Source organism: Schistocerca serialis, chromosome 6, assembly GCF_023864345.2.
Source record: "Schistocerca serialis cubense isolate TAMUIC-IGC-003099 chromosome 6, iqSchSeri2.2, whole genome shotgun sequence".
In the NCBI taxonomy this organism is placed as follows: Eukaryota; Metazoa; Arthropoda; class Insecta; order Orthoptera; family Acrididae; genus Schistocerca; species Schistocerca serialis.
In genome coordinates this window covers 335,672,972-335,695,504 of record NC_064643.1, presented here as the reverse complement: position 1 = coordinate 335,695,504, position 22,533 = coordinate 335,672,972, and the positions used below count along the sequence as shown (strand labels likewise).

At 40.6% G+C, this 22,533-nt stretch overlaps 1 protein-coding gene across 2 annotated transcripts in view; it reads left to right on the top strand.

The window, feature by feature from the left end:
* LOC126484475 (Sjoegren syndrome nuclear autoantigen 1 homolog) overlaps positions 1-22,533 on the top strand; it is a 46,773-nt gene that overhangs the window by 15,283 nt on the left and 8,957 nt on the right. For both annotated transcript variants that reach the window (XM_050108002.1, XM_050108001.1), the window contains exon 2: positions 6,584-6,783. In XM_050108002.1, coding sequence (XP_049963959.1) covers positions 6,584-6,783 — 200 coding nt within the window. The remainder of the gene's footprint in view (positions 1-6,583; positions 6,784-22,533) is intronic.

Genomic DNA, 22,533 nt, shown 5'->3' with positions numbered 1-22,533 from the left:
TACTCATAAAAATGAAATGACACAATTTCAGAGACTTTATTGGTCTCACACGGATATGATTTTATGTATTTCAATCAAGGAGGGAGGTATGCCAGGGTGATTTGTGCAGTTGTATAAATGGTTTGCAGAGGTGGCGTAGTCTCTAATGCCCCTTCCTAGTAAGCATGAGACCCAGGTTTGATACCCAGCCTTGGTACAAATTTTCACTCACCACTTCAATTTATATACATAAAAACAGAAATTGTGTCATTTTTTCCTTGTCAGCATTTGTGTACCCTTGACACAGTATTTTCGTGGTTCTGGCCCTCATTCTGATTTCTACAAGCTGCTGTTGTCTGTTTAATTGGCATATTTGATTTTGTACATGTACCCCACACCCCTTATTTTTCCCTCTTATGTTCCATGACCATATGCCTTCTTCTTTCCTGTTTTGCCTTATTTCTGTCTTGTGCTGGTATACCCTATTCTTTCTTCTGGCGTTTTTGCTTGCACTGTTTCACTGCGCCCATCCTCTTCTCGTTTGTTGTCAATCTTGGGCCCTCCTTTGTGTTTTCGTCCCTTGTCTCTCTTGCTCATTTGCCATGGCTTCTTCCAGGCTGGAATTATCACTCCTGTAGCTTTCGCAGTTCCACCAGTTCCTGTGCCACATGCCCCGCCATCTTCTGAACCAAGGCCATTCTGGCTCCTGTGCCACATGTTCTGCCAGCTTCAGTGCCATCTGCTCTGGTGCCTCCTATACCGATGCCTGCTGACCCAGTGCCTCATTCCCTGGTGCTCTCATCACCAGACCCTGCGCCTCTTCAGGTCCCAACACTGCCGGCCCACACTTTGCTAGCTTGTCTGCAACAGGCCTGCTTGCCATGCAGCCCTCTGGTACTGCCCCAGCACTTGCATGTGAGGTCTTTGGATGTCATTCCTCTCCTTGTCAGCTCTGCTGCAGCCGACCCTCATCACCAGCCCTCCTATCACAACAAGCCCTGGTATGCCCGACTCTCCTGTCCTCACCAGCTCTATCGATGTCAACGCTTTCTCGCTCACTGGCCCTGTTGCAGCCAGCCCACCAGTTGCCATTGTTGCAACCACCTCTGAGGCCATCCATGTGGTCTCCTCCCAGTTATCACTGACTATTGCCACCATCTCTCATGACACTGTCCCTGGCTGCCCTCATCCGCACCCACTGCCACCTCCTCCATGAATACCCTGCAGCTGGCCCAGCCGTCTCTGCTGGTGCCACTGATCCCGCCATACATTCTTCCAGGTTCTTTAGTTACTCAGTCTACCCATCTAATCTTCAACATTCTTCTGTAACACCGTTGTTAACCCTGGAGTAACAAGGTGCTAATCCAAAGACATAAATAACAAGGTGGGGTAAAATTTACCCCACTTTTTCTGAATTATTTGTTTCACAAAAGAGGTTCTGGAGTAGCATAAAGTAATAATCACACAATATGAAACATTTATTACAAAGTATAGTTATGTTTTATAATATGACAAAGCAAATCATTATTATAATATCATTGCATTTTATTGTATCATGGTTGTCATATACAGAAATATGACACTGGACTTATCTATTGCATTCAGTTACCCTTTGTGTTATGGCATTGCAAAACACAATATAATAAATCAAAAGGCATAAGAATCATTGAAGGAAGTAACATGTAAATTGGTAAAAAGTATAAAGCTAACAACTACAAAAAAAATAGTTCCTCATGTGAAAGGAAACACAGACTTTATAAATTATTTTCAAAATTTGATGATATTTTGAATATACCAAACATTTTCAAACTAAACTGTTATGGCAACTTTGACAAATATTTTTCCAATGGTCCTTGCACACTGGTTTCGAACAGACACAGAATTCAAATGAACTTTTCCGGATGTCTTTTCGACTGAAAAAGAAAGCAACGTCCACTTTTTTGTTGAGATCGTTTCTGGTTGTGCTACTGATCTTGGAATATCGCTCCCAAAATGTGTCAAAATCTGTTCCATGGTTATGCGAAGCCCTTTGGGTAAATTTTTTCTCGTGATTCTGTCCTTCATTTCTGCTTCAACCAGCCCGAATGCCAATGACTTGAGAAAATTGCTTCAGCTATTTGTGCTGCCATTATCGTTATACAAGACATAGGCATTTATTCCTGATGCATCTAAAAGCCCATACATGTATCGCATTGTCCAGCACCTGGTTTTTCGTGGTGTGGTCTTGTTGTGGCATAGTAAATCAAATACATTGACTCCCCCTTTGTTATCATTGTCTTCTCATCTATTTCATCTATCTCATGCATCGTTGACAAAAGAATAACGTTTTTATTTTTCTTTGGAATGTATGACTCCAACATTTTTTTCTCTCCTGTAAATGAATACAGATGAAGAAACTGGCCTATTCTTGGTTTGAAGCAGGGATTCAGGTATTTCTGGTTTATTCTTGCGTAAGGTGCCAACCATTGTCAACTTTTTGTCAGCCAGTTTGTCGGCTACTTCACAAGAAGCAAACCAGTTGTCCATTGTAATGTTCCGGTTGGTTCCATACACAGGTTCACATAATTTCATCACATAATATGTAGGAACTGAAACACATTTGTCCCTAGTCTCTTTCCCCAATTATGGAATTATTGGATAAAAATAATATGTCTTCACATCACATAATCAAATTATCTTTAGTCCATATTTGCCTGGCTTGCTTGGCAGATACATTTTGAATGGGCATCGGCCTCAGAGGCTAAGGAGTGTCTCGTCAATGGTTAGGAGGGCAGAGGGAGTGTACAATTCTTGACTATGTTTGTCAAACATACACCATAAATCACGAAATGCAGCAAACTTGTCTGCCGTTATTCTTTGCAATCTGGTGTGTTGGTCATCAAATCATAGATTATTGATCAAAAACTCGAATCGGTTTTTCGTCATAACTCCTCAGAAAAATGGGGACCCATATACTACAGAGCACACATCAGTACAATTCAGATGCACATTTTTTAGAGCTCCACTCATAAAAAGAATACCAAATAAAGCTTTTATTTCGTTTTGGTTGGTATCTCCAGTATACCACTGCTGCGGTGATGTGAATTTTTCCCTTCAATTAACAATTTTTCGGTTTGTGTATGTAACTATTAGTGAAACCATGTCACTAGTAAACAACAGTTCAAATAATTTAAGGGGAGACATTTTGTTTAATGCCTTGCCTAGTGCACCAAGTGCATGTACCACTATATTCTTTGCTGGCACTCTCGACACATTTTTGTGGAAGGGATGTGTGTTCCAACAATACCCATTTCTGCCATATAAAATTTTCCTTACTTGGCTATCTCCTTCGTCTGATGAATCAACCTCAAATAGCGGTACATCGAATTCGTCATCCTCCCGGTTGTCTGTGATACGACCGTCTTCAGGTTCACTCACATCTTCGTCTGATTCACTGTAATATACGTTTTCAGCCTCTTTACAACACCCTCATTGGCATTGTAGCGAGAAGGAGGTACTTCTCTGGGCGGTATCACTAACCTGGTGTCTTGCTGCTTCGGTAAGTCCCTCGTAGCACAGTGATAGCCCTCAGTTTCCAGGTTCCATGTAGTTTGTGATCCTGCTGAAGTGAAGTGTTTAGGGATGCCAGTTGTTAATTGTCAACAACGTTTGTGCTATAATTGTTTTAATACAGAAATTTCCTTGTCACACACGTCACAGAATCAGCATCTGCAATATGGCGGCTCTGGACTACGCTGTTATTTGACCCTTTACACACATTAACACAGTTTTCTGACTTTACATAATGAGAGACACTGCTCATGACACATGCCGTTCTTATAACTCATAACTTCACTTTATATCTTGCTTAACATCTGAAATATGCACTCGTGACTGTTCTTTTAGAGCCACCCCGGTTACTTGACCGTGCGTTTTGCGTGGCTCCTCACGGTTGACTCGCCCTGTCTTCCCGAAGGACAAGAGAGACCACCCTACTTTTCTCTCTCAGCCAATAAGGACACTTCTCTCATTTCCTACACATATATATATTTCCAAACTTTCAGCCAATGGCCGTTCAGATCACTGTTGCTAGGCAGATCTGACGTCATGTTTGCAGACATTGTGACGGAAGTTTGTCTTGGAACACTGTCTCAGATTGTAAGATCCTACTCCCAAATAGTCGAATCTTGTCCCTACTAAGGTTGCACAACATTGCCTCCTATGATTTCATCTCTAATGCTCCTTTCTGACGCTTAATTGTCAAATGTACATGTAACCTAGCTCCTACTGAGCATTCCCGATCGCATAAATATGCATAATACTTGGCCTAAACACGTTAAGGGAATGCACATATGCATTACACGCATTACATCTTGACACTCAAATTTTCTTATTATTTCCTCTGGAGTTCTTAACAGTTCATGAGAAGACATTTTCTAGGCCTGCAAAAGAAAGTACCACCTATTTTATAAACAAAAAAAAATTAACATAAATAACAAGGTGGGTTGATTTTTTACCTCGAACGCAAAATTTAACACTTTACCTGTTAAAGGAGCATGGAAAATATAGCCTGAAAAATTATAGCCTCCTCAACGTGAACAACAATACTGACTGGAAAGGTAAACAATGACCCTTGTCTGAGAAGCCAGTGGTACCAACATGGAATAAAAAATTATATCGACTGGAATAATTTTTTGACCCACCTTGTTATTCTAGGGCTAAAAATCATCTGTTCTCTGTTTGTCTTTACTGTGTATTATCCATATCCACATAAGGTTACATAAAAAAGAGCTCACTAACTTTCACAAACGACTTCCTAACACTTAAATTTGTGTTCAGTGACAAGGTATTTCTCTTATTCAGGAAAGCTTTTTTTATTTTATTTTTTTCCCAGTCTACATTTCATACATATTCTCTCTGCTTCTGACATCATCAATTATTTTGCTGCCCGAATAGCAAAAATCACTTACTAACCTCAACATCTCATTGCTTAATCTAATACCCTCAGCATCACCTGATTGAGTTCTGATACACTCCACTGCTCTTGTTTTATTTATTTGTATTAATTTTATAACATGTTTCCAAGATACTATCCACATAATCTGACAGAATTACATATCGGCAAACTTTACAGTTTTTTTTATTTTCTTCTTGAACCATAATTCCCTTTCCAAATTTCTCCTCAGTTTGTTTTACTATTTGTTTAATGCACGGATTGACTAACATGGGGGACAGGTTACAACTCTATATCACTCATTTTACTTTTGTTTCCATTGCATGTCAGTGGACTCTTAAAACTACACTGTCTGGTTCCTGCACAAGTTGTTGATAACTTTTTACTCTTTACATTTTATTCCTGATCACCCTTGTTACAGTCAGTATTCAAAAGCTTTTACTATATCTCCAAATACTGTAAATGTGGGTTTGCCGTTCTTCAAACCATCTTCTAGCATAGTTATCGGCTCAGTATTTCTCCAGGTGTTCCTACATTTATCAGGAACTTAAACAGATCCTCCACCAGGTCAGCTTCTCCTTGGTATTTCATCCTTCCGTAGTTAATTTGTATTAATATAGTGCTTAATGGTATGCTCAGGACTATTAACAGTCATTGTCCCGCAGTGTTCCCTATGTCTCTGAACATTTACTTGTGCCCTTTACTTCAACAGAATCTTTTCACAATTAAAAAAAAAACTACCTGCTGATTGTTGTTCTTCATGTAATTGGCCTTATCAAACATTACCTCACCATCATCTCAGGACTGAGCAAGGTGGCGCAGTGGGAGGACATTGGACTTTTAATTGGGAGGACTGCTGCTGATCTTTCTTTCCTGCCTTTTTCTCATTACCTCATACTTGTATTGCCAAGGTCAGGGTTACTCTAACAAGTTATACCTGATGTGCAGCATTACTTTCAATCCACTCTGATAGATTCCTGCTAAATGTTACACAAGTCAGCAACTCTTTGACTTCAAAAACATGTTTGTAAAAGGCACTATGTAATACAGCTTTCAGCTACTACTGCGATCCAACTTGCATTTCCCTTTCAATGATCTCTTATCTATGGTAATAGGGGAAAGTCACAAAACACTATATTGGGTGAGTAGATATGTAGATGTTGATTCATCTTATTCTTGAAACATTGCTAACTTACCATAATTTGTTTTCATGAAACGTTCTGTTTTCTTTTGGTTCTCCACCACCTCCACCTCCTTCATCAGTATATGTGATGTTTGTCACAAAGAGAGATAGGACATGAGTAATTTCATTAAAATGAATCCGAATTATGTGATTTCTTGATCAGTCACTCTTTTGTTGTAAGCAGACTGTGTTTAAGTACTGGAATCTCGTGAAACTTATGATGGGTGTGTATTGTTTTATGTACCAGTATTTAATCAGTTTTCTTTATACAGTAATTTTTCATATAAAGGCAGAGAGATGCGTAAGCGGTTTTAGAGAAGATGGTTGTAACTAAGAGATGAAAATGGTATTTTTTAACCGGTTACAAATATTTTAGGCTATTGTCAGTAAAACAAGCTGCAAAATTATTGAAGATTGCATATTAAAATTATAAAACAATGCTAATATTATAGATACAAAAAATTACAGTATCTGTATGTTTGTTAAAGGCTTAGAAGAATTGAAGAGAACTAGAGGGGAGCTCCAGTTACAAATAGACAAGGCAGAAGAGGAAAAATGTTTAAAAGAAAAGGAAATAAAGAAGCTATCTTCTGATCTTTCACGAATAAATCAAGTACTAGATGACAAAATAGCAAAGAGAAATGCACTTGACAAAACAATAAGTGAAACGGAAGGCGCATATGTTAAGGTAAGTGACAGTTTTTGTAAATTCTCATAATTTCTGCATATTTAATTTTGTAGGTACAGTTCATAATTTTTGTGGTGGGCCAGAAATTCAATGTAAGTAAAATCTTACAAACACTGCAGTGTGAATTAAATAGATTAAAATCTACAGATAAGATACTGATAAAATCGAGCATCGCACATATAAGCTGAAACACAGTAGTGACTCATCACTCAGATACTATAATTTTTGGCGTCGGGTTTATTTTTATTTATTTATTTCACAAGCAATGTTTAATTTTAAATTAAATTTGGCTATACGTGATACTTGTCAGAAAAAGAGAGAGAACTTGAGTAACGTCAGAAATCTGTGGAATTCTACGAACCCACACGTCTTGCATCTACAGCTCCTTCTACATCTACAGGATGGTCCATCTGAAGTTTCGGATGAGATTATCTCACAAACTATGCATTGGGTAAAAATAGTGGGTAAGACAAGTTAGTAAGCTCAAAGGGGGGCATCAAATGATACTATATGTGACCTCCAGCCCTCACCTCCTTGGGTGGGGCGGGGGGCAACTTTTAACTCTTACATGGAAACACTCGTTTTTTTATTGCAGATTCAGATTCTCCATAAAAAAGTAAGCAAGTTTTGTCTGAAACATGTTTTTAAACCATTGAAATCGAGAAAAAAGTAAAATTGGGGAAAAACTCTGATTTATTTAGAATTATGTGAGAAAGACGCATCAAATCAATAAAAAATGTGCACTAGTTCTTTCGTTATGTCAAATTAAGCTATTTTTGTACAAAATGTACTGTATCCTACTTTTAGCATTACCCAGGAACAATGACATGTATATAGTAGAGTCATGTTGCCATGGAATGTTTCATTAGTGTGAGTCCCCTTGCCTCTCACATGTTGGGGTGCTTCATTAGCATGAGTCCCCTTGCCTCTCACATGTTGGGGTGCTTGATTAATGAAATTAGCCATGAAGAAATTGTTCAAAATTATCCCCATTTGCTTCACTGCATAAAGTCAATCATCTGCGAAAGTTGTCCACAGTTTTGAGCAGCACATCCTGTGGTATGGCTGCACTTGCTCTTCGAATGCATTGCTCCATACCGTTTCGGGTTGTGGGCTGTCTTTCATAAGCAATAATTTTTAAATAAACCCACAAGAGAAAATCAAGATATGTTAGGTCTGGTGAACGTGGAGGCCACTGAATTGGTCCGCCGCATCCTATTCACTGACCAGGGTACCATAAATTTAAAATGTTCTGCAAATCTTTGCATAATGGGGAGCTGCTCCGTCCTGTTGGACCACATTTGTTGCCTAGTTTCTAAATCAACATCTTCCATCAGCTCCAACCAATCATCACAGAGAAGTTGTAAATAAGTTTCCCCAGTGACAGTTCGGTCAAAAAAATATGATCCTATCAAGTAACCATTTAAAATTCCACACCAGACCATTAATGACCATTTGTGTTGATTGTCAACGGATCTGTGCCAGTGTGGATTGTCAGGGGACCAATAATGACAATCTTGACGATTTAATTCGCTGTTGTTTTTGAATGTGGCTTCATCGGTAAACACAACGTATCTAAAAAAATCGTATATTTGCATATCTTTCGGCGTTAATGCCTGTGTCAGTGTGATATGATACGCATGATATTTATGTGCCTTAAAAATCCTCAAAACAGTTGATTTCAGTATTCCAGTTTGTCTCTAAATTGCACGACTACTGATTTCGGGATCCAGTTGAACACAGGTGAGAATGGTAAGGGTACGAGCGTCATTTTCATTGTATTCGCGATGACGAGGTGGATGGTGCATGTATCCATTTCGAGCTCATTGAGTGCAATTTCAAATAATGTTTTCGCTTGGATGTCATCTGTTTGGGAAACGATCCACATACAATTGCCCAGCTGCAGCATAATTGTTATGGCATTCACCTAAAATTAACATCATATCAACAACCTCTGTAGGAGGATAGTGAGCCATGTTTTGCTAAAGAATAATTTACTTTTGTCAGTTGATGTTTACGGTTCACAATCTGAAAGTGAAGTGACGTCTGATCACATTGCACCAAATTTATACTGAGCCATAGTTCGCAGTTTGGCCACATTGGGGTGAGTAATGCAATTGTGAAGAGTTCCCTAACGAGATTGGTGCACATTTTGTATTGATTTGATGCGTCCTTCTCGGATCATTCTAAATAAATCAGAGTTCTTCCCCAATTTTATGTTTCTCGATTTCAGCGCCATCTGTCAATGGTTTTAAAAAATGTTTCAGACAAAACGTGATTACTTTTTTTATGGAGTATCCGAATTGGCAATAACAAATGGGGGTTTCTATTTCAGATTTGCAAGTTACCCCCCCTGCCCCACCCAAGGGAGTGGGGGCTGGGGGTCACATGTAGTATCATTTGATGTCCCCATCTGAGATCACGAACTTGTCTTACCCACTATTTTTACCCGATGTATAATTTTAGAGATAATCTCAGATGGACCACCCTGTATATCTATACTCTGCAAATCCCCATGAGGTGCATGGCAGATGGTACATCCCGTAGTTCCAGCTATTAGGGTTTCTTCTCATTTCATTCACATATGGAGTGCGGGAAAAATGATTGATTGAATGCCTCTGTGCAAGCAGTAATTGTTCTAATCTTATCCTCATGATCTCTATGTGAGCAATACGTAGGCAGTTGTCATCTATTTAATCCAATTTTTGAAACTTTGTTAACAGACTTTCTTGGGATAGTTTACTTCAACAGTCTATTAATTCAGTTCCTTCAGTATCTATGTGACACTTTCTCACACATTAAACAAACATGTGACAATTCGTGCTGCCCTTCTCTGTACATGTTCAATATCCCCTCTTAGTCCTATTTGGTATGGGTCCCGCACACTTGAGCAATATTCTAGGGTTGGTCACACCAGTGATTTGTAAGCAATCTTAGTTGTAGACTGAATGCACTTCCCCACTATTCTACCAAGAAACCAAAGTCTGCCACCTGCTTTACCCCAACTGAGCCTATGTGATCATTCCATTTCATATCCCCACAAAGTGTTACACCCAAGTTTTTGTATGAGTTGGCCGATTCCAGCACTGACTAATTGATGTTATAGTCATAGGATGCCACATGTTTTTTTGTTTTGTTTTGTGAAATGCTAAATTTAACATTTGTGAACATTTAAAGGAAGTTTCCAGTCTTTGCTCCATTTTGAAATCTTATCAAGGTCTGACTGAATATTTATGCAGCTTCTGTCAGACAGTATTTCATTACAGATAACTGCATCATCCGCAAAAAGCCTGGTGTTAGTAATGCAAGATCATTAATGTACAACATGAACAGCAAGGGTTCCAACACACTTTCTGGGGATATACCCAAAGTTACTTCTATATCTGACGATGACTCTCCATCCAAGATAACATGTTGTGTCCTCCCTACCAAAAAGTTCTCAATCCAGTAATGAATTTCACTTGATACTCCTTCTTATGATCACACTTTTGACAGTAAGCATAGGGGTGGTACTGAGTCAAATGCTTTTAGGAAATCAAGAAATAATGCACTTATCTGACTGCCTTGATCCAAAGATTTCAATAAGGCTTGAGAAAAGCACAATTTGGGTTTCACATGATCGATGTTTTCGGAATCAGGTCTGGTTGGCTTGTAGGAAGTCATTCTGTTCAAGATACATCATTATATTTGAGCTCAGAATATGTTATAAGATAGGATAGTGAATGGTAGTTTTGTGGATCACTTCTACTACCCTTCTTGTAGATGGGTGTGACCTGTACTTTTTTTTTTCCAAGAACTGAACAAGTTTTTTTGCTTGAGGGATCTATGATAGATTATAGTTAGAAGAGGGCCAATCTCAGCCACAAATTCAATACAAAATCTAACAGGGATTCCATTGGGCCCTGGAGCTTTGTTCAGTCATAACGACTTCAGCTGTTTCTCAACACCACTGACACTAATACTTATTTCGTTCATCCTTTCAGTGGTGCAAGTATTAAATTGAGGCAATTCTCCTGGGTTTACATTTGTAAAGCAACATTTGAAAATGGAATTAAGCATACAGCTTTTGCTTTGTTATCCTCAATTTCAGTTCCTGTCACATTCACTAGGGCTGGACACTAACTTTGGTGCCACTACCAGCCTTTGCAAATGACCAGAATATCTCTGGGTTTTGTGAAAAATCATTTGCTAATTTTCTGCTATGGTAGTCATTGTAGGCATCACACATTTCTCTCGACAGCCAAACGCATTTCATTCAGCATCACTCTATCTATAGTCACGTGCTTTGTTTTACATATGTTTTGCAGTAATCTCTGTTTCTTTGCAGTGACTGTATACTGTGGGCTGTTGTAATGGGACATATTTATCCAACATCTGGTCAATTATTCTTGTAAACTTGAGCCATAGTTCCTCTACATGCTCCTGCCCTGTGCTGGAAGTTTCAAGTTCCGTATTAAGCTATGATACAACTGAATGTTACTGATTTGGTTTACTGAACATACATTTCCTTCTGCTTGTTTCAGTTGTCCTTTGTACTTTGGTAATCTTCGTTGCCACAACCATGTATTGGTCACTGATATGTGAAATGTGTTCACATTTCACGATTCCAGCTGTAACCTGTATTGCAGATTATGTTGATATTCCTTATGGTTCCTTCTGTTGTTTTTATTATTACATTTCCAGACTGAACTTTAATCATCACTTCTTTACTTGTATGACATACGTCATAATCCCATAAATGCAGTAATTTTTCTAAATTCATTCATTTGTACCATGTTTGTGAATCCATCACATCATTTTTAGTATGTTTTATGTTAATAATATATGTTTGTCATATTCCAGTCAGCTGTCCTATTTCTGCAGTCAGCAGCTCGTGGTCGTGCGGTAGCGTTCTCGCTTCCCGCGCCCGGGTTCTATTCCCGGCGGGGTCAGGGATTTTCTCTGCTTCGTGATGACTGGGTGTTGTGTGATGTCCTTAGGTTAGTTAGGTTTAAGTAGTTCTAAGTTCTAGGGGACTGATGACCATAGATGTTAAGTCCCATAGTGCTCAGAGCCATTTGAACCATTTATTTCTGCAGTTTATGTGCAGGGCCTACAATTTATACTGGTTCCAGAATCATAGAACTCTTATCTTCCACCATCCGTATGTCACTTCATGTCCAGATTTCAGTTCATGTCAGTCAGGTGTATGTATCTCAATTCCAGTAGAGCTTTTTGCTGTGACTACTTGATTTTAAATGCTTCAAACATTGTCAGATAGTAAGACAGCTCTACATCCCTTGAAATAAATATGTCTGTCAGTAGTGTGTTCTTTACTTATGTGAACATAAAATGGGTTTGCAAAATATATATTTCCTATGTACTCCTCTTCTGTTGTTCACTGTACTGCACAACTGAATGATTTGACAGCCATATGTAAATCCAAAGACAGAGTTCTGACATTGACATCATACTGTACACATAAAAAGCAAATATCAGGACAGCTGACTGGAATATATCAGATATACATGTAAGTATTATGTTTTCTTGTTTTATGATGTGTTCTACAGTTTCCTTGAGAATCTCCTGATTATGAATATATGGAAGAGAAAGTACACCTAATCTAATCTAATCTTATTTGATACAGCTGACTGCCTAGGAATTCCAGCTGACAAGAATGATTTAAAAATGCTTTGTTTATCATTTTACTGGGAAAATTACAAGTATATCGGTCTGTCATAATGGGTAAAATCTTGGTTTAAATGTTGAAGATAGTTTTAATATTAGAAAAAGAGGTTGAAAGAAGGAAATAAAGCAATATGTGTGATACTTCTTCATTTCAGAATCATATTGGTACTGTCTGTGCAGGTAATTTATCAGCAAAGAGTTTAGTTCCCATAAAATAATTCTGGGCTGTGGGCTGCAACAGCAGTCAGGTAAGGGACCCATACCAGGTCGAATTAATGCAAAAGAAGAGGAAGAGAGAGAGCAGGAGGGAGGAGGGGGTAGAGCCTAAGAAGAGCTGTGGGACTCATCACAAGTTTCTTTAGTACACATAATACAATTTCCCTGTATCAGAATATTAAAGTAACTGACTGTTATTTATTTATTGAACAGCTACAGTAACAACAACCAGTCAGAGATTTAACTTGGGCTTGCATTCTGTAACGTCCATTGTCATCATATCTCTCTATATTAGATGCCCCTTATCAGTGGCCATTACCATAACTGTTGTAATTCATTTTCATTATGTAATCTGTCTCACTATGTTGCATATTCATTTTACACTACAGAATGTCTTTACAAATGGATAAAGTCTGCAGAAAAGTAATAAGGCTACTACAGAGCTACAAGTTAGTAGGGGTGGTATGTGCAAATATGTGTAGTATGGAATCATACAGCTGTTTCTGCCACAGCAATACTACCCATGGGTAACTGCAAATGGATATTACCAACCCCTTGCATCAACTGCACTTAAGTGTCCACTATGACGCCCAACCAAAAGTAACCTCCATTTTCATATACCATGTGAAGTGGTGGGGGAATGGAACAATCACTACACTGACTCATGCAGTATGTCAGTGTGCTTAGAGTTGTGATAGTGAGCAAACCACTTTGCTTTTCATTCCCTGAAGTAGCTGTGCAAAATGAATGTTGCAACTGAAAATCTCCCCAAAAGTGAAATCTGTTCTATAACATGGTTTTCAGTGGACAAAATTACTGAAGCTAATGACATTCATCATGGAGTGTGTGCTGTATACTGACCAAATGTGATGAGTGAAGGTATTGTGTGCCATTGGATTGTTCATGATTAAACAAAAGTGGCTGACCATCTGCTAACAGCAACAAATTGGTACAGAAAACTGAATTTTGTGATATCTAAACTGTTGGGCAAATTTCCACACTTTTTCAAAGTGTTTTGCATAAGATTGTCACAAAACATTCATAGTACCACAAGTTGTTTGGTTGTTAGGTTCCAAAACTTCCATACAACAGAATTCTACGCATAGTGCATTTGTCAACTTGTTAATAAATGTGATAAATACATATATCTGAATCTGTAGTAAAGTAAATGTTTCCAAAAAAATTTCTCTCATTTGTCTGAGTAAAAATTAAAGATGCTAAAATACAACGTAATCTAATATTAATATTTCACACTTCATGAGTCCAATTTTCAACAGCCAAAACGGCATAGTCATTTGCTGCAAACAAGTCTTCCATGCCTCAGGTTTTGCTCAGATTACTGCAAACTAACAACTGTTCAGGGCCCTGCCTTGTCTCACACTCACAAAGCTCATCATTGCTGATACCCCACTTCAAATTAGTCTTGCATCTTTCACCCCTGTTTTCAATTTGTTTAGGGTCTTCCAAGTCCTGTACTGGAGATGGCAACCTGATGGTAACTTCTCTTTTGCTGTCCATAATCCTCCAGGAGACTTTTTTGGCTACAGCTCAGTTCAGTGAGTTTCTGTTGAAATTTGAGCTGGTGTTGGTGCTGTAGTGAGGAGGAAGATTTTCCTGGATACCAATTGTGACGGATAAGAATGAATTCCAAGCAATGGATTATGTGGATCTGTTTCTTGCTTCTTCTTCTCACTTTCTGCTGCAGACTGGCTTATTGCGTATGAAGGTGCTACTTAATGAGTGGAAATATCTTAATGTATGGTGTTGGTCGTAGGCAACCTTTGACTATGCGGTTGTCCCATGAAGAGTCGTATCAACTTGATCAGCATGTGCAGAGTTCCTCCAAACCTGTGCTGCTTATTCCACAGCAGAGAAACATAGAACAAGACTGAATGTGTGGAGGACGCTCAACGGTGCTCCCCATCTTGTGTCTGTCAGTTTGTGGAAGAAACTGTTCCTGGTGCATTTGTTTGTAAGTTACGGCATGATCTCTAGTTTTAACCCTAGGTGCTGTGGGAGAACACAGTCATTTAAACTGTGTCCTTTTCAGGTGATGTTAAGCTTTCTTCTTGCCTCCTTATTGCACGGGTGGGATGTGCACACTTGAGTTTTATCCAGATTGGGTTTCAAGCAGTTGTTGTCATAATAGATAGCAAATTCTTCAAGAGCAGATGTTAGCTTGTAATCTGTTTCTTCAAATGTCACTCCGTGAACAGCAACAGCTTGTCACCTACATGGATGAAGGACCGGGTTCCAGTATTACGTAGCTGAACATTGGTGTTATATAATATCGGAGCCAGCACACTTCCCTGGGGAAGGCCATTCTTCTGCATTCCCCATTGGCTCATTTTGTTATTTAGACTGACAAAACATTGCCGTTTGCAGTAAACACTGAATAAACTGTGTCAGCCAGTAGTTCTTAATTGTTGTTGTGTATAGCTTCTTTGTTAGTTTCTTATGATTCATGGTATCATAATCAGCTGTAAGATCAATAAAGGCAACTCCTGTAATCTGCTTTCTTTCATACTTTTCCTCAATGTACTGGGTTAAATTAAGTATCTGGCTAGTACATGACTTACCTAATCTTTAATGATGTTCCTGTCAACAGACTCAGAAATTCATTTAGAAATTCATTCTCTCCAAAATATTAAATAGATGGCACAGAAGTGATACATATTTGAAGTTCTTTGAGTTACTCAGTTCTTTGCCTGGTTTAAACAGTGTCACAGCGTTTGCTTTATACCTGACATCAGTTTTAGGATCCAATTAATAGTTACGGGGCAAAAGTTATTTATTTGCTCCAGTCTCATGTCATACAAGGCTGCAGCTTTTACCTGATGAACAGCAGTTCTCAGTTCTTCACTTGTGAATGGAGTACAAAGATTTTCATTCTCCTCTTTGCATCATTAAGGTTTTGTTACTTGTTCTTTTTGTCATTCAACAGCAGTTGGTGTGCTGTTTGGTCAGGGGTGACTTTGTTCACTCCTGAGGGTGAAACTGTAGGACCACTTAAGGTGTATTGATAATTTCTAGGCTTGTCGATTACTATGTTCAATGTTAGAACTTTCAAGACGATTACACCATTTTTTTGTTCGTGATGATATGGCTTGGGTAAGTTGTCCTATTTGTATTCTCTCTTTCAAGAATGGATCGTTTTCAAGGAGATGTTCATAGCTCTCAAGGAGCATGTTTGAATCATTATCAAGTCCACACAATTATCCAGTCATACAGCATCCTGGGATGTGTTTATGAGATACTCTTTAAAAATTCAAAAAATCATAATTCTCTGGATCAGACCTGACTATTACGACTTCAAGTTCTGAGAAAAATGGTCACGATAAGCTGTTTTGAAGTTGAACTGTTCCTCTGAATACAGTTTTCTGGTCTTACAACTGGTTTTACAATATGTATGAGAGCTCAGTGTTGTGTTCAAGGGAATGGTTCTGCAATATGCTTAATGGTTTGTTGAGCAATATATTCAGAGGGAAAAATATTATTCAGGTTGTAACCCCTCCTACTTTGGCCACTGCTAACGGAATAGGGCAACTTTGTGTTATGTATTTGTTTTAAATCCATGCATTCAGCCCAGTCTTCTATATTTTTTTCCATTTGTGTCTGTCTCCTTACACCCCCTCCCCCTCCAAGAAGGACTACAACAAAGTTATTGTATATTGTTGGCTGAGAACTGAGAATCAAAATTGCAAGTTTCTGTAAATAAATAATGAAATTTTATTGAACTATGCCAGTATTTTGTTTATAGCCTGAAGGAGGCTAATTTCTGGACACCCCTCATGCTTTATTATTTTTAACATGTTGACTTCCACATCCATAGTGATGGATGTTTCACCTCCACACCTGACGCATTGCATCTGGTGTGATGCTCTGCTGTGGTCGGAGGTGCCCTTGTGGCAGTCAGTGTGTTACATCAATTTCAACTATCCTTTTCACTATTTATTTTATGTAATATCATCATACTTAAATATCATGGTGTGAAATCAAAAAACTATAAGCTTTTCATGGTATCTGTATCTTCATATGGTTTTTATGTGAGTCCAACAGTAGTTGGTGGACAACCATGACCAAGAAATTACTGATAAATAACATGTTCAATAGGTCCCAGGCATACTTTCTGGCTAGAGGAACAATTGTACCTGTCATTCTTCAAATACTGTTTGCACATTCGTCACCCCCTGTGACTCATCATCGTCCTACTGAATTATGGCAGAATCTGAAGTAGCAGTTACTGCTCGAACATCCCTCAATAAATTGGAGTTGAGAAAATGCATTGTATCCTGTGGGGCCCAAACCATCATACTTTGTGTTACTGGCTTTTGGCTTCTCCCCCCCCCCCTCCCTCCCCTCCCCCTGCTGTGCTGAAATTGATGATCTGTGCATGTGTGCTGAATACTTACATTTGTTGGATATCTAAAGATGCCATAAAGGAAGCATCTGTCCGAGTTAAGAGCTGTTTGTTCTTATTTAAGATTCCCCAGTTAATTGAAAATCTCGCTTAGCTTGAAATACAGTGATTCACCTACAGAAATTCATTGGTAGATGAGAGAATTTCATAGAGAAAACCGTATGAATTACGGAAGCTCATGCTCATGCATGCAGAAGCATGTAAAACTGAGCGAGTAGGCTGTGTTGGGAATTGATTGTCCTTGGTATAGCTGTGACCTAGTGCCCAGTGACAATCACTTGCTCCTACACTTGAAAAAACATTTAGGCAGTTTTTATGATAGTGATACAACAGCTATCAGTAGTGGCTGGAAAATCAGATGTGAGATTTTTGTGAGAAAGGAATTCAGAAGTTCGTTGCTCATTATGATTATTGTCTTAAAACTTTGGTCAGAATTATGTTGAGTAGTAGATTGAGGTATGGGCTTTTATGTAATATCAAAATTGTTTTTTAAAATGCAATTGTGTTTCTTTGATATAAAATCAGCTCTTGCTTAAGAAAACATGCGTCATATTTTGCCCCATGGCATGCCAGAATAGAATTCCTGTGCTCGCTGTAGTTGGAGGTGACTGTGGTTTCTGATGCAGTGGCCTGAGTGTCACCCACAGCAGATTGTGAAACTATTAATGTAGACAGAACCCCACCCAGTGGAGTGTAGCAGTGTTGTGCCAACACTGCAGATAACTTTATGATGTATTACAGGCCAGGCAGGCAAGACTGCAGTGATCCTTATGGTGATAGCATTGCCTGGTCATGTCTGCTTGTAACTGCACACAGTTATCTTCTGTCTACTGATTTCATAAATATATATCTCTGCCTCAGCTGCATTGTGGAGGGTCCTGTGGCACTGCTCTCTATCGGCTCGATGGTGATGGGTGTCACAGTCGAGATGATGTGGAACGGCGTCCATCGATCACGACAAAAAAGAAACTCCTTGTGTGGTTTGGCTACTTTCAGATACTGTATCTCTAAAATGATATCACTGTCTCGATGGAGCAGCACACTGGAGTGTGTGCGCCGCCCTTGCTTGTAATGAAAACAGTTGTGTTCATTGTCTGTCGATCTTCACATTATAAATGTAGTGACTGGACCATTCGATAATGTGATGCCTCCATTGACCTGAAATAACCAAAAGTCCCTTGCTGCGTTCGCAACAGACCCTTCAGTTTACACAAATTGCTGATGATAGTTCTTATCCTCAGTTTGAGAATGGTTATTCAAACATTAACAAATAGTGTCTTGAAGCATCACCCAAGCCGAGGCCACATTATGAATTTTGCGAGGATATTAAGTTGTTTATTATTATTCCGTCGTCAAGGCATCGCTACGTCGCGTATTCAACAACTGCATGACGTAACTCCAGAGATAACATACCCTTGAGTAGTGTTCAGAATGCTTCGTAATTTTGGTGTTAAATTATTGCTGTACACATTTAAATTATCACTAATTCACTTGGCAGTTTTATGTTATCAGAATAATCAGTTAATTTATCAAAAAACAAAGATGATGTGACTTACCGAACGAAAGCGCTGGCAGGTCGAAAGACACACAAACAAACACAAACATACACACAAAATTCAAGCTTTCGCAACAAACTGTTGCCTCATCAGGAAAGAGGGAAGGAGAGGGAAAGACGAAAGGATGTGGGTTTTAAGGGAGAGGGTAAGGAGTCATTCCAATCCCGGGAGCAGAAAGACTTACCTTAGGGGGAAAAAAGGACGGGTATACACTCGCGCACACACACACATATCCATCCACACATATACAGACACAAGCAGACATATTTAAAGACAAAGAGTTTGGGCAGAGATGTCAGTCGAGGCGGAAGTGCAGAGGCAAAGATGATGTTGAATGGCAGGTGAGGTATGAGTGGCGGCAACTTGAAATTAGCGGAGATTGAGGCCTGGTGGGTAACGAGAAGAGAGGATATATTGAAGAGCAAGTTCCCATCTCCGGAGTTCGGATAGGTTGGTGTTGTTGGGAAGTATCCAGATAACCCGGACGGTGTAACACTGTGCCAAGATGTGCTGGCCATGCACCAAGGCATGTTTAGCCACAGGGTGATCCTCATTACCAACAAACACTGTCTGCCTGTGTCCATTCATGCGAATGGACAGTTTGTTGCTGGTCATTCCCACATAGAATGCATCACAGTGTAGGCAGGTCAGTTGGTAAATCACGTGGGTGCTTTCACACGTGGCTCTGCCTTTGATTGTGTACACCTTCCAGGTTACAGGACTGGAGTAGGTGGTGGTGGGAGGGTGCATGGGACAGGTTTTACACCGGGGCCGGTTACAAGGATAGGAGCCAGAGGGTAGGGAAGGTGGTTTGGGGATTTCATAGGGATGAACTAACAGGTTACGAAGGTTAGGTGGACGGCGGAAAGACACTCTTGGTGGAGTGGGGAGGATTTCATGAAGGATGGATCTCATTTCAGGGCAGGATTTGAGGAAGTCGTATCCCTGCTGGAGAGCCACATTCAGAGTCTGGTCCAGTCTGGGAAAGTATCCTGTCACAAGTGGGGCACTTTTGTGGTTCTTCTGTGGGAGGTTCTGGGTTTGAGGGGATGAGGAAGTGGCTCTGGTTATTTGCTTCTGTACCAGGTCGGGAGGGTAGTTACAGGATGCGAAAGCTGTTGTCAGGTTGTTGGTGTAATGTTTCAGGGATTCCGGACTGGAGCAGATTCGTTTGCCACGAAGACCTAGGCTGTAGGGAAGGGACCGTTTGATGTGGAATGGGTGGCAGCTGTCATAATGCAGGTACTGTTGCTTGTTGGTGGGTTTGATGTGGACGGACGTGTGAAACTGGCCATTGGACAGATGGAGGTCAACGCCAAGGAAAGTGGCGTGGGATTTGGAGTAGGACCAGGTGAATCTGATGGAACCAAAGGAGTTTAGGTTGGAGAGGAAACTCTGGAGTTCTTCTTCACTGTGAGTCCAGATCATGAAGATGTCATCAATAAATCTGTACCAAACTTTGGGTTGGCAGGCCTGGGTAACCAAGAAGGCTTCCTCTAGGCGACCCATGAATAGGTTGGCATACGAGGGGGCCATCCTGGTACCCATGGCTGTTCCCTTTAATTGTCTGGCCTTCAAAAGTGAAGAAGTTGTGGGTCAGGATGAAGCTGGCTAAGGTAATGAGGAAAGAGGTTTTAGGTAGGGTGGCAGGTGATCGGCGTGAAAGGAAATGCTCCATGGCAGCGAGGCCCTAGACGTGTGGAATATTTGTGTATAAGGAAGTTAATTTCACGGACACACTTTAAATGTCCATGCAATGATGTAGGCAACATGGAAAATTAAAGTTGAATTAAGGTTTATGGTTTGTCTCCACACTGAGCACACACACCGATATGTCATTCAAGGAATTGCATGTGTTAATATCAGTAATTCTGACCCTGACGTTAACTTCTGACAACATGACAAAATTGTAATTTCTTCATGATTGTGTTTCGTTGTGGCCTACTCAAGACTAATAATCGAGTTTATGTCGGCGATCAGTCTCTTTCTGTGTCCTTTGATGTTCGTGACTATTAAGCATCATGAAGGCCAAGTCCCATCAGAAATCGGCAATCATACAATTCAATTTTCTGTCACATGCATCAAAATCCTGTTATTTGTCCAGACGGTAAAGATGATCGTACTTTAGTCCAACTTCTGACTAATATTTCCAGTCTATATCGTAAAACTTTAAACTTCAAATCAGTTTTAAAACAGTCTAGCAGTGCTTAACATGCGTACTACTGTTGCAGAATACATCTGAAATATAAATTGCTTTCCAGGAAAATTACAATTATGATATACACTCCTGGAAATGGAAAAAAGAACACATTGACACCGGTGTGTCAGACCCGCCATACTTGCTCCGGACACTGCGAGAGGGCTGTACAAGCAATGATCACACGCACGGCACAGCGGACACACCAGGAACTGCGGTGTTGGCCGTCGAATGGCGCTAGCTGCTCAGCATTTGTGCACCGCCGCCGTCAGTGTCAGCCAGTTTGCCGTGGCATACGGAGCTCCATCGCAGTCTTCAACACTGGTAGCATACCGCGACAGCGTGGACGTGAACCGTATGTGCAGTTGACGGACTTTGAGCGAGGGCGTATAGTGGGCATGCGGGAGGCCGGGTGGACGTACCGCCGAATTGCTCAACATGTGGGGCGTGAGGTCTCCACAGTACATCGATGTTGTCGCCAGTGGTCGGCGGAAGGTGCACGTGCCTGTCGACCTGGGACCAGACCGCAGCGACGCACGGATGCACGCCAAGACCGTAGGATCCTACGCAGTGCCGTAGGGGACCGCACCGCCACTTCCCAGCAAATTAGGGACACTGTTGCTCCTGGGGTATCGGCGAGGACCATTCGCAACCGTCTCCATGAAGCTGGGCTACGGTCCCGCACACCGTTAGGCCGTCTTCCGCTCACGCCCCAACATCGTGCAGCCCGCCTCCAGTGGTGTCGCGACAGGCGTGAATGGAGGGACGAATGGAGACGTGTCGTCTTCAGCGATGAGAGTCGCTTCTGCCTTGGTGCCAATGATGGTCGTATGCGTGTTTGGCGCCGTGCAGGTGAGCGCCACAATCAGGACCGCGTACGACCGAGGCACACAGGGCCAACACCCGGCATCATGGTGTGGAGAGCGATCTCCTACACTGGCCATACACCACTGGTGATCGTCGAGGGGACACTGAATAGTGCACGGTACATCCAAACCGTCATCGAACCCATCGTTCTACCATTCCTAGACCGGCAAGGGAACTTGCTGTTCCAACAGGACAATGCACGTCCGCATGTATCCCGTGCCACCCAACGTGCTCTAGAAGGTGTACGTCAACTACCCTGGCCATCAAGATCTCCGGATCTGTCCCCCAATTGAGCATGTTTGGGACTGGATGAAGCGTCGTCTCACGCGGTCTGCACGTCCAGCACGAACGCTGGTCCAACTGAGGCGCCAGGTGGAAATGGCATGGCAAGCCGTTCCACAGGACTACATCCAGCATCTCTACGATAGTCTCCATGGGAGAATAGCAGCCTGCATTGCTGCGAAAGGTGGATATACACTGTACTAGTGCCGACATTGTGCATGCTCTGTTGCTTGTGTCTATGTGCCTGTGGTTCTGTAAGTGTGATCATGTGATGTATCTGACCCCAGGAATGTGTCAGTAAAGTTTCCCCTTCCTGGGACAATGAATTCACGGTGTTCTTATTTCAATTTCCTGGAGTGTATGAAGTTTTAGTTGTGAAACATAGACATTAACAAAATTCAGTGAAAAGTAACTTCACATATTTGAAACAAAGATTTTGAGGAGGAAATTCAACTACAAATTATATAGTCTATACAATGAACCGGATATTGTCAGTTACAGTAAGATTAAAAGGCCAGAATGGGCAGAACATGTACTGAGAGCAA